The 12702-nt window shown below is 44.3% G+C and overlaps 2 protein-coding genes across 3 annotated transcripts in view; one reads left to right on the forward strand and one right to left on the reverse strand.

Annotated features, from left to right (window-relative positions):
- The window catches only part of LOC122552552 (immunoglobulin superfamily member 2-like), a 1022215-nt gene that overhangs the window by 825908 nt on the left and 183605 nt on the right, over positions 1 to 12702 (reverse strand). The window lies entirely within an intron of this gene.
- Positions 1 to 12702, forward strand: part of LOC122552554 (polymeric immunoglobulin receptor-like) — a 46092-nt gene that overhangs the window by 26046 nt on the left and 7344 nt on the right. For both annotated transcript variants that reach the window (XM_043695251.1, XM_043695252.1), the window contains exons 2-4: positions 2310 to 2660; positions 4085 to 4435; positions 8110 to 8454. In XM_043695251.1, the coding sequence (XP_043551186.1) occupies positions 2310 to 2660; positions 4085 to 4435; positions 8110 to 8454 (1047 nt within the window). The remainder of the gene's footprint in view (positions 1 to 2309; positions 2661 to 4084; positions 4436 to 8109; positions 8455 to 12702) is intronic.

Genomic DNA, 12702 nt, shown 5'->3' on the forward strand with positions numbered 1-12702 from the left:
GCACCACCATTCAATATGATTATGGCTGATCATCCTTAATCAGTATCCTGTTCCTGCCTTATCTCCATAACTCTTGATTCCACTATCCTTGAGAGCTCTCTCCAACTCTTTCTTAAATGAATCCAGAGACTGGGCCTCCACTGCCCTCTGGGGCAGAGCATTCCACACAGCCACCACTCTCTGGGTGAAGAAGTTTCTCCTCATCTCTGTCCTAAATGGTCCATCCCGTATTTTTAACTGTGTCCTCTGGTTCGGCACTCACCCATCAGCAGAAACATGTTTCCTGCCACCAGAGTGTCCAATCCTTTAATAATCTTATATGTCTCAATCAGATCCCCTCTCCGTCTTCTAAACTCAAAGGTATACAAGCCCAGTTGCTCCAGTCTTTCAGTGTAAGGGAGTCCTACCATTTCAGGAATTGACCTCGTGAACCTACGCTGCACTCCCTCAATAGCCAGAATGTCTTTCCTCAAATTTAGAGACCAGAACTGCACACAGTACTCCAGGTGGGGTCTCACCAGGGCATCCTTGCAGCCCATCACCAGTTGGATAATGTGCACAAGCAGATGCCAGTGCCTGGAACAGGCTGTTTGCCATGAAGTCTCGTATTTGTCTCTTTGACAAAGTAAGGCACATGTTATCACCAGGCTACATTCACCTAATTTAGTCAGGAGGAGGACTCTGTTGCTATTTGCCTTCCCCACTCCTTCCTTGCCAGTCGGGCTTCTCCAGACTGAAAGTCATTGATGAAGCAGCTGAAGCTGGTTGGGCCTTAGGGCGAGAGGGAGCTGCACTGCTCCTGGCTGAGCTCACCCTGCTCTTCATTTGGAGGTTTTACTCATCCACCACAACAGGAACCATTCACTAACCCACACCTCCTCTGACCCCTCCCAAGTGTTGCAGCCCTCAAGCCCTCGATCGTATGTCTCTCAGATGACCCAGTCCAAGTGTAATGAGGCAGACTTGATTTAGGAGCCTAAGATCAAGGAACCCCCAAGGAACCAGTGACCATGATACGATCAAATTCACATGGCAGTTTGAGAGGGAGATGATTGAATCAGCTGAGTAAAGGTAACAACAAAGACATGAAGGAGGAGCTGACTGGAGTTGATTGGAAAGAAAGCCCATCAGGGAAAGTGCTGGAACAGCAACAGCAAGAGTTTCTGAGCTTAATTTTGGAGGCACAGCATACATTCATCCATAGGAAGAAGAAACATACTAAGAGGAGGAAGTCAGCGACAGCATAAAAGCAAAATTAAAATGGGGTTAACAATTAGTGAGAAGCCTGTAAAAAACAGCTGATGTTAATCATAAAAGCAATGTGGGGAGGGAGGATGAAATATGAGAGTAAGCTAGCTAGTACATAGAACATACAACTGTACAGCACAACAATGGGCCCTTCGGCCCATCATGTTGCACCAAACATGATGTCAAATTAAACTAATCCCTTCTGTCTGCCCTCCATTCCTTGTATTTCATGTGCTTCTCTAAAAGTTCCTCAGTAATTAATCAATAATAAGCCCCTTATTAATATAGAAGAAGATTGCAAGAATTTTGTTTTAGATATCTAAAAGGAGAGAGAGAAGCAAGGATGGTCATGCACCATGAGGCTGGGGATGTAATAAAGGGAGACGAAGAAATGGCAGAGGAATTGACTAGACAGCTTGTATCAATGAAAGACACCAGCAGCACACCAGAGCTTCAACAGAATCAGGGCAGAGGGGTGAGTGTCATCATTAAGGAAAAGGTGCTGGGGAAGTGGAAAGGTTTGAAAGTGGATAAATTACCCGCACCAGATGGACAATACCTCAGGGTTCTGAAAGAGATAGCTGAGGAGAATGAAGAGGCATTGATGGTGATCATTCAGGAATCACAGGAGTCAGGGACGATCCCAGTGGACTAGAAAATCACTAATGTAACACCCCTGTGTTTCTTAATGAGTAAGGGGATCAAGAATTATAGGGAGAAGGCAGAATATTGGGTTTGCTCTGCCATTTGATCATTGTTAATATGTTTCTCAATCCCAGCGGACCGAATGGCCTTATTCTGCTCCCTTTTATTCATGGTCTTATCTGAGTCCCACTCCAATAGCCTTGAGCACAAAATATTCTCTGAAGCTGTCAGTTAGTACAATGTCTCGTGAAAGAACAAAGCTCAGGAGTTGTCTAAAACAATTTGGTTTCTGATTAGTGACTGGAATCCACAACAACTATTGATTATAGCCACGAGATTTTATCACGACTTTGTTTTCAGGTGATTATTTTTTAGGTTTCTTATCTGTTCTGATCTCAATTATTTTCTATTCACAGGTCAGGATACAAGGTCAGTTCTTATCCAATCTCCTAAAACAGTGACAGTGAATCATGGTGGGACAGTAACATTTCACTGTGATTTGCGAAGCAGTAATGTCGATTACACCGTGGACAAATATGATGTACACTGGCACCATTCCCGACACGGGCCAGTTGTATTGACACATTTTGCAGGCGGTGGTGTTCACCGATTGAGAGGATTCTCTGAGCGGTTTCAGCTTTCCAGAGAAGTAACCAGTAACAGCTACATTCTGACCATCAGAGAGCTGCAGCTCAGTGACACCAATACCTACATCTGTCAGATTTGGGGGACAGTATTTGGGAAAGGGACCCAGCTGAATGTGACCAGTAAGTATTCTCTAATACAATATTGATTTGATTCCCAGTGACTTGACCATGAAAGCAACCTGTTTAATTTAACATTTTATAAACTTTGTAACAGACCCAGGCTTGGACTCTCAAACCCCTCCACAAGCTCTTGGCCATTCAACCCCGGGTTCTCAGCCCATTCCCTCCCAAACCCTGTCCCCAGCAGAAGCAGCACAGTCAGCTCACTGCCCTGGATCACAGACCATTCCCCTGGCTCCTGCCAGTCAGTCAGGGAGTGACAGGTAGGGAGTGACAATGAGGGAATGATAGATAGGGAGTGATAGAGAGAGAGAGAGGGAGAGATAGACAGGGATTGACAGAGAGGAAGTGATAGGGAGTGACAGGGAGGGAGCAGGTGACAGGGAGGGAGTGAGAGAGGGAGTGACAGAGGGTACGAGTGACAGAGAGGGGGTGAATTTCAGTGAAATGTAAAGAATCACGTGCAGTCACTTTAGCAGCTGCTGTTAAAAGGAAAGTATATCAGGTCAGCATGAGAGTTCACTGCTGGGAGGGTAAAGAGTCAGATGGGTAAAGGTAAATACGATGCCAGGTGGGGAGAGTGCCAGATAAGAAGGGTGCCATCTTATTAGGTTACAAACTGGAAATGTGTTCGGCTGCCATGAACATAAAGGGCCAGGTGAGTAATGTGTAACTGGGTCAGGGCGAGAGTGACAGGTGGTAGTGGGCCCCGTGGGTAGAGGATTCAGATGTAGAGTTGGGGAAAAGAGAACAGATGCAGGAAATGGGGGAAATGGGTTGGGGAAGAGCAGGGGAAATGGGCCAGGATCCAAGGGGGTCAGGTTTCAGGTTCTGTGCTGGGAGGTATTGGGGATCTGGGGCTGCATGAGGTCAGAATGTGGACTGCTGAATAGTTACTCAGTCAGTAGATTATGTGCTTAATATTCCAATTTTTCACAGATAGTTGAGGAGAATGTTGAGGCATTGGTGGTGACCATTCAGGAATCACAGAAATCAGGGAGGGTTGCAGAGGATAGAAAAATCACTAATGTAACACCCTTGTGATAGACAGATTCTTAATGAGTAAGGGGATCAAGGATTATAGGATGAAGGCAGGAAAATGGGAATGAGAAACACATCAGCAATGATCGAATGGTAGAACAGATTCAATGGACCGAATGGCCTTATTCTGCTCCTCTATTTTCATGGTCTTATTGTGAGTCCCACTCCACAGCCTTGAGCACAAAATACTCTCTGAAGCTGTCGGTTAGTACAAGGCAAAGTGAAAGAATAAAGATCAGGAATGGTCTAAAAGAATCTGTTTCTAATTAATGAGAATCCACAACTACTGATAAAATCCAGGCGATTTTGTCACGGCTTTGTTTCCAAGTGCTTACTTTTGAGGTTTCTCATCTGTCCTGATCTCTGTAATTTTCTATTCACAGATCGAGATACATGGCCAGTGCTTATCCAATCTCCTGAAGCAGTGTCAGTGCCTGAGGGTGGGACAGTGACATTTCACTGTGATTTGCGAAGCAGCAATGTCAATTACACTGTGGACATATACACTGCACACTGGCACCATTCCCGACACGGGTCGATCATATTGACACATTTTGCAGGCGGCGGTGTTTCCCGATCGAGAGGATTCTCTGAGCGGTTTCAGCTTTCCAGAAATGTGACCAGTAACAGCTTCATTCTGACCATCAGAGAGCTGCAGCTCAGTGACACCAATACCTACATCTGTGAGATTTGGGGGAAAGTCTTTGGGAAAGGGACCCGGCTGAATGTGACCAGTAAGTTTTCTCTAATACAATATTGATTTGATTGCCAGTGATTTCACCATGGAAGCACCTTGTTTAAATGTACATTTTATAAACTTTGTAACAGACCCAGTCCCGGACTCTCAACCCCCATCCACAGCCTCTTGGCACCTTCCCCGGTTCCTCAGCCCATTCCCTCCTAAACCCTGGCCCCAGCAGAAGCAGCGCAGTCAGCTCACTACCCTGGATCACAGACCATTCCCTTGGCTCCTGCCAGTCAGTCAGGGAGTGACAGGGAGGGGGTGAATTTCAGTGAAATGTAAAGAATCACACGCAGCCACTTTAGCAACTGCTGTCAAAAGGTAAGTACATCAGGTCAGTATGAGGGTTCACTGCTGGGAGGGCAAGGAGTCAGATAGGTAAAGGTAAAAAGGATGCCAGGTGGGGAGACTGCCAGATAAGAAGGGTGCCATCTTATTAGGTTACTAATTGGAAAGTGTTTGGCTGCCATGTCCATAAGGGGCCAGGTGAGTAGTGTGTAACTGGGTCAGGGCGAGGGTGACAGGTGGTAGTGGGCCCCTTGGGAAGAGGATTCGGATGAAGAGTGGGGAAAAGAGAACTGATGCAGGGAATGGGGGAAGTGGTTTGGGGAAGAGAAGGGGTAATGAGCTAGGATCCAAGGGGGTCAGGTTTCAGGTTCTGTGCTAGGAGTTGTCAGGGATCTGGGGGTGTATGCGGTAAGAGTGTGGCCTGCTGAATAGTTACTCAGGAATTAAATTTTTTATTTAATATTCTATTATTTCCAAGCAATATTTTAATTGGAAACCACATAATTCTTTGATTTAAATGGAGACTTTCAGAACACTCAAAAATGAGGGAATTCCCCAACAGAAGTTTCAAACTCTCAGGCAAATCCCAGGGAGTCTGCCACATGGGGATTCCACAGGGTGCCTGGACCTTGAGCTACACTGCAATAATGCCTGTCTGGTTATTTGACAATCAGGGCCACATTTTTATGAGTTTTTAAGTGAAAAATATTCACAGTTCATGGATCAAAACTGAACAACAGCAGTTATGTTAAACCGAAAGACTTGTCTTCGAGGGATACTTTCACTGGTTGTGAATTGTTGTAATGGGATGGCCATAGAGTCATGGACTCATACAGCATGGAAACAGATCTTTCAATCCAACTCGTCCATTCTGACCAAATTTCCCGAACTAAACAAATCTCACTTGCCAGCGTTTGGTCCATGTCCCTTTAAACGTTTCTTATTCATGTATCTATCCAAATGTCTTTTAAATGTTGGATCTTTATCTGCATCTACCATTTCTTCCAGCAGTCCATTCCACTACAAACCATCCTCTGTGTGAAAAAATTTCCTTCTGGGTTGCTTTTTAATCTTTCTCCTCTATCGTTAAAAGTGTGCCCCCTTATTTTGAACACTCGCATCCTTTGAAAAAGACCTTCCTACAGAAAACCTTGGGGTTTTCCTTGATCCTATCTGCCAAAGGCTTCTCATGTCCCTTCCTGAATTTTCTTCGCTCTCTTTAGGTCTTTCCAAACTAACTTGTAACTCCTCAAGTGCCCTAATGGATCCTTTACATCTCATCCTAGCATTAGCCTTCTTTTTCCTTGTAACAAGAGATTCACCTTCTTTAGTAAACCACAGCTCCCTCGCTCAGCCACTTCCTCCCTGCCTGAAAGGTACATACTTGTCAAGGAGACGCAGTAGCTATTCCTTGAATAAGCTCCACATTACAATTGTTCCATTTCCTGTAGTTTTCTTCCCCAGCCTATGCATTGTAAATCTTGCTTAATTGCATCATCATTGCCTTTCCCCCAGCTTTTACTCTTGTCCTGCGGTACATACCTACCCCTTTCCATCACTAAATTAAATGTAACCAAATTGTGGTCACTATCACCAAAGTTCTCACCTCCCTCCAAATCTAACACCTGACCAGGTTCATTACCCAGTACAATACCTGAACAATAGTATTTCCAGTCAATATTTGGAAAGTTAAAGATCCCCATAACAATTACATTGTTACTCTCGTTCCAATCCAGAATCATCATTTATCCTTTCCTCTATATCTCTGGGACTATTCAGAGGCCTATAGAAAACTCCTAATAGGGTGACCTCTCCTTTCCTGTTTCTAACCGCAGTCCATACTACCTCAGTAGACGAGTCCTGAAAACTCCTTTCTGCTATCATAATACTGACCTTGACTAACAATGCCACATCTCTCCTTTTATAACTATCTTCCCTGTTCTTTCTGAAACATCGGAATCCCAGAACCTGCAACAACCATTCCTGTCCCTGCTCTATCCATGTATCCAAAATGGCCACAACATCGAAGTCCCAGTTACCAACCCAAGCTGCAAGTCCACCCACCTTATTCCAGATGCTCCTGGCGTTGAAGTAGACACACTTCAAACCACCTTCCTGCTTGCCGGTAAACCCTTGTGATCTTAAAACCTTATTTCTGACCTCATTACTCTCAACTTCCTGGACATGGGAAACAATTTATGCTCCCATCACCTGCTGAATTAGTTTAAACTCTCCAGAAGAGCGTTAGCAAATGTACCCCCCCCCCCCCCCCCCCGCCAAGGATATTGGTACCCCTCTGGTTGAGGTATAGACCATCCTGTTTGTAGAGGTCCTAACTACCCCAGAATAAGCCCCAAAATATCCAGGTATCTGAAGCCCTCCCTCCTGCACCATCCCTGTAGCCACATGTTCAGCTCTGCTCTCTCCTTATTCCTCGCCTCACCAGCACATGGCACAGGTGACAACAAGAGATAACCACTCTGTTTGTCCTAGCTCTACTCTTCCACCCTAGCTCCCTGAATTCTGCCTTAAATCCTCATCCCTTTTCCTACCTATGCTATTAGTGCCTATGTGGACCATGACTTGGGGCTGCTTCCCCCTCTGGATCAGTGGTGGGCCACGGGGCGGTTTGGTTGATTGGTGCGGGTGTCTCAGAGATGTTCCCTGAAGCGCTCTGCTAGGAGGCGCCCAGTCTCCCCGATGTTTCCAGCATCTGCAGTCATTATTTTTACCTCGTTGATTTTAACCCTACTGCGAATCCTCTTGCAAGGATGCCTGCCTTGAAGAAGTTTTCCTCCTCTCTCTACAAGAATCCCAGGGAGTCTCTCTCCCACTGCAACTCCCAGGTAATTTCCTCTGTCCTGAAGCTCTTCAACCATGTCCTGAAACAAACCAGCTACTATTCCTGATGAAGGACTTTTGCCCGAAACGTCAATTTTGCCTGTCCTCGGATGCTGCCTGAACTGCTGTGCTCTTCCAGCATCACTGATCCAGAATCTGGTTTCCAGCATCTGCAGTCATTGTTTTTACCTCGCTGTTTCCCCCTCCCCCAAAGGATCCCAAAAACACGATCCCAGACATCATGAATGCTGGCACCTGGGAAGCAACACACCAACTATGAGCCTCTCTTGTTCCTACAGAATCTCCTATCTATCCCCATAACTATGGAGTCCCAATGACTAATGCTCTGCTCCTCCTTCACCTTCCCTTCTGAGCAACAAAGTAATAAAGTAATCCTTGAATCTTTCAGGTAAGGCTGCTTGATTATAGTTTGAGAATTCACCCAAGGTAACGTGATCTGATATGTCTTTCATTAAATATTTGACATATTTAACAAGCTTTAGATTAGTTTTAAATTACTCAGTTTTTCTGTTAAAGGTGCAAATGTCCCAGTCCTTCTCCAGTCACCAATCCTGGAACGTGTCACCGAGGATCACACTGCCCGGTTACAGTGCATCGTGATGAACGCCGCAGTGACACACACCGATGTTCACTGGTACCGGGAACAACCAGAGAATAACACGGAGTGGGTTTTAACACATGACGTGAAGAATATCAAACAACGGAGCCCAGGATTTACTGAGCGGTTCCAGTCTTCCAGAGATCCCTCCAGTAACAGCTTCATTCTGACCATCACAAATGTGCAGCCCTGTGACACTGGGGTCTATTATTGTAAAGTGTGGGGAGATATCAATGGGAATGGAACCCAGCTGACTGTAACAGGTAAGTCCTGTTTCTATGAAACTAACTGATCTGATTGTGTGGGTGTTGGACAGGCTGGGATTGGGGATCATTTAAAACATTTTTTAAGTTGTTGTTGTTCAAGATGTTTTGGAAAAGTCTCAAAGATAACCATTTTTACTCAAGCTTTACAGTGTTTACAACAAATGAAATTAACAACTTTTAATCTTTCTTTGTCCTTATTGGGAGTGATCCCCTCCTGATTTGCTTGGATTGGTTGTGGTGAGTCTGTTTGTCCAGGGGACACTCCTCAGGAAATGGCAGTGTAGTCTGTGTCTCTCCACTCGTGTGTGACGGAGGGCTTTGGACTGAAGCCCCCTGAGGGAGGGAACTAGCTGCTTCAGGAATTCTGGATGTTTCTCATCCTGTTCAGCAAGGCCCACTCTGTGTGGGAGCTCCAAGGCAGCCATTTGACAGATGGCTTTTGACACAAGGGGAGAATGGGTCAGTCCCACTGTCTCTATCTCTTTAATCTGAAGGATGTCTTGTTGGTGGACATTGCTTGGGAATGTTGCTCCGTACGGAGCACCCTGATGTAGAGGAATCACCAAGTGGATCATTGTGGAGTCCAGAAAAGAAAGGCAGCACAGATCACTTCATCCAGCTTGTGGGTTTTCATCAGTCACCAGAGGTGTCAGGGAGAGGGAGAGAAGTTTGTGAGGACAGGAAATTGGGAGAGATCTGTTGACAAAAAAGTTCCGTTAACAAAGCATACTGTTACCTTCAATGCACTGTCAGCGAGACATGGGAGGAGATGCAGAGGGTCAGACAGGTGCCCAGTAGCCTGTTGTGTGGAGGCTCACATCCTCCATCAGTGCTGTGCTTTCACTCACTCTCACTTTAATACTCACTCTCACTTTAATTCTCACTCCCACTCTGACCTCAACCTCAAACACTGTTTCAATGAAATTCAATCAACTCCAGAGAAACCATTTCATCATTTGACCTGGGATTTTACAAATCAGCAAACTCAACCTTGACCAGGACTAAATACAGTCAGTTCTGTTATAATGCAGGAGTTCCATTTTTGTGTTATAAGAAAATCACATAATAGTAGCACCATTTAAACTAATGAGGCTGGAATTGTGTTATAACCAATACACACATTAAAAGTTCACACTGTAGATACAATGTCCCCAATTTGGCAATCGTATTATAGTGAATTTGCATTAACAAAATGCAGGTTAGAGCAGAACAACCTGTACATCTGTCATCTAACCTCAGGTGGAATCATTGATGCCCTTATTTCTGGAAATCCTGATGAAATCCTTGACTCTGTTGCCTCTTGGCTTTGAACAGCAGATGTTTATCATGATGAAATGTAACCCTCTTTTTATTCCAAAATGCCGAGTCACCAGAGTGATTACCTTGATCTTCCTCTGCACTTCAAAACACTTCAGTGTCTCCAGTGGATATTCTGTAGGACTTCCCTTTACAGAGACGTTGGCACAACCATTCTATCGTTTCAAATCAACTCATGTTCCACTCCTGGTCAAATGCTGTTTCTGTTTGGGGTACATTTCCGTAACTTGGTTTGCTCAACCATATGTGATGATCACTCTTGCACACAATGTTGTCTGATGTCTATACATTTCTTGCTGTAGAAAATACCTTGATTTCTTTTATAAATTGATGGTTCAGAATCTGTTGTGACTCTGATCAGTACTAGGAAACATTGTGTTCTTCATCTTTAGTTTAGAGTCATAGAGATGTACATGGAACAAACTCTTTCATCTAACTGGTCCATGCCTGGTCCTATTTGCCTGCATTTGGTCCATATCCCTCTAAACCCTTCATATGCACATACCCGTCCAGATGCATTTTAAATATTGCAATTGTCCCAGACTTCACCAGTTCCTCTGGCAGCTCATTCCATCATGCTTAATTCTTTGTGTGAAAAAGTTGCCCCTTAGGTCCGTTTTAAATATTTCCCCTTTCACCTTAAATCTGTGTCCCCTAGTTTTTAAAACCCACATTTTGGAGAAAAGACCTTGTCTATTTACCCTGTGCATGCCCCTATATAAACTCTATAAGGACACCCCTGAGCCTTTGGTCCCCCAGGGAAAACTGCCCCAGGCTATTCAGCCTCTCCCTGGCGCTCAAACCCTCCTGCTTTGATAACATCATTATAAATCTTTTCTGAACCCTTTCAAGATTCACAGTATACTTCCAATGAGATCAGTATTGGATCCACTGTTTTAGTAGTGGCCTAATAATGTCATGTACAGCTGCAACATGACCTTCAAACTCCTATACTCAATGCACTATGAACCTGCACTCCAAGGTCTCTTTGTTCAGCAACACTCCCCAGGACCTTACCATTAAGTGTATAAATCCTGCCCAGGAAAGAAACAGCGGCACCTTACCAAAATGTAGCACCGCACACATTTATCTAAATTAAACTCCACCTGCCACTCCTCAGTCCATTGGCCCATCTGATCAAGATCCTGTTGTAATCTGAGATAATCTTTTTTTTGCTGTCCACTACACCTTCAATTTATATAAATGATTTGGCTGTGAATATGGGAGAACCATACCTCCTATATTCACAGCTAAATCATTTATATAAATTATGAAAAGCAGTGGACCCAGGACCAATCCTTGTGGCAGACCACTGCTCAACAGGCCTCCATTTTGAAAAGCAACCCTCAACAACCACCCTGTGTTCAATCTTTGAGCCAGTTCAGTATCCACATGGCATGCCCTGTAGTCATTATGATCTAACCTTCCTAAACAGTATACCATGAGGAATCTTGTGGTTTACTGACGTCCATATAGATTACATCCACCTCTCTGCCCTCATCAATCATTTTCATTACTTCAAAAAACTCAAATGAAGTTCATGAGACATGATTTCCCATGCACAAAACTAAGTTGACTATCCCGAATCGGTCTTTGCTTATCCAAATATTTATACATCCTGTCCTCAGGATTCCCTCCAATAACTTGCCCACCACTGATATCAGGCTCACTGGTGTATAGTTTCCTGGCTTTACCTTGCCACCCTCCTTAAATAGTAGCATCACATTAGCTAACCTCCAGTCTTCCAGCACCTCATCAATGGCCATCAATACAAATATCACAGCAAGGGGTCTAGAAATCATTTCCCTAGCTTCCCACAGAGTTCGAGGGTACATCTGATCTGATCCTGGGGATTTATCCAGCTTTATGTATTTTAAGACATTCAGTACCTTCTCCTCAGTAACATTGGCATTTATCAAGGTGTCGCTATTTCTTTCCCCACATTCTCCATCTTCCATATTCTTCTCCATAATGAATGCTGATGCAAAATAGCCATTTAGTATCTTCCACATCTCCTGCGATTTCCATACCTAGATGACTTTGCTGATCTTTAAGGGTTTCCTATTCTCTCCCTAGTTACTCATTTGTCCTCAATGTATTTATAAAATCCCTTAGGATTCTTGTTAACCCTATTTGCCAAAGCCAGCTCATGTCCCCTTTTTGCCCTCCTGATTTCCCTGATAAGTTTCCATCTTGAACACTCTCATTGCTGAATGACTTCAATTTCTCTGGACATTTGTCCTTTTCCAGGAACTAATCTTTATTTTGTTGTGAATGTCTTGTGAACACACAGTAGTTTCTAAAGTCACCAACTCCTGAGAACTTTGTGGGAAGCTAGAGAAGTGATTGCTGGGCCTCTTGCAGAGATATTTGTATCATCAATAGTCACAGGTGAAGTGCCGGAAGACTGGAGGTTGGCAAACGTGGTGCCACTGTTTAAGAAGGGTGGTAACGACAAGCCAGGGAACTATAGACCAGTGAGCCTGACCTCGGTAGTGGGCAAGTTGTTGGAGGGAATCCTGAGGGACAGGATGTACATGTATTTGGAAAGGCAAGGACTGATTCAGGATAGTCAACATGGCTTTGTGCGCGGGAAATCATATCTCACAAACTTGATTGAGTTTTTTTGAAGAAGTAACAAAGAAGTTTGATGAGGGCAGAGCAGTAGATGTGATCTATATGGATATCAGTAAGGCGTTCGACAAGGTTCCACATGGGAGACTGATTAGCAAGGTTAGATCTCATGGAATACAGGGAGAACTAGCCATTTGGATACAGAACTGGCTCAAAGGTAGAAGACAGAGAGTGGTGGTGGAGGGTTGTTTTTCAGGCTGGAGGCCTGTGACCAGTGGAGTACCACAAGGATTGGTGCTGGGCCCTCTACCTTTTTCATTTACATAAATGATTTGGATGTGAGCATAAGAGGTA

Source organism: Chiloscyllium plagiosum, chromosome 9 (assembly GCF_004010195.1).
Source record: "Chiloscyllium plagiosum isolate BGI_BamShark_2017 chromosome 9, ASM401019v2, whole genome shotgun sequence".
NCBI lineage: Eukaryota > Metazoa > Chordata > Chondrichthyes > Orectolobiformes > Hemiscylliidae > Chiloscyllium > Chiloscyllium plagiosum.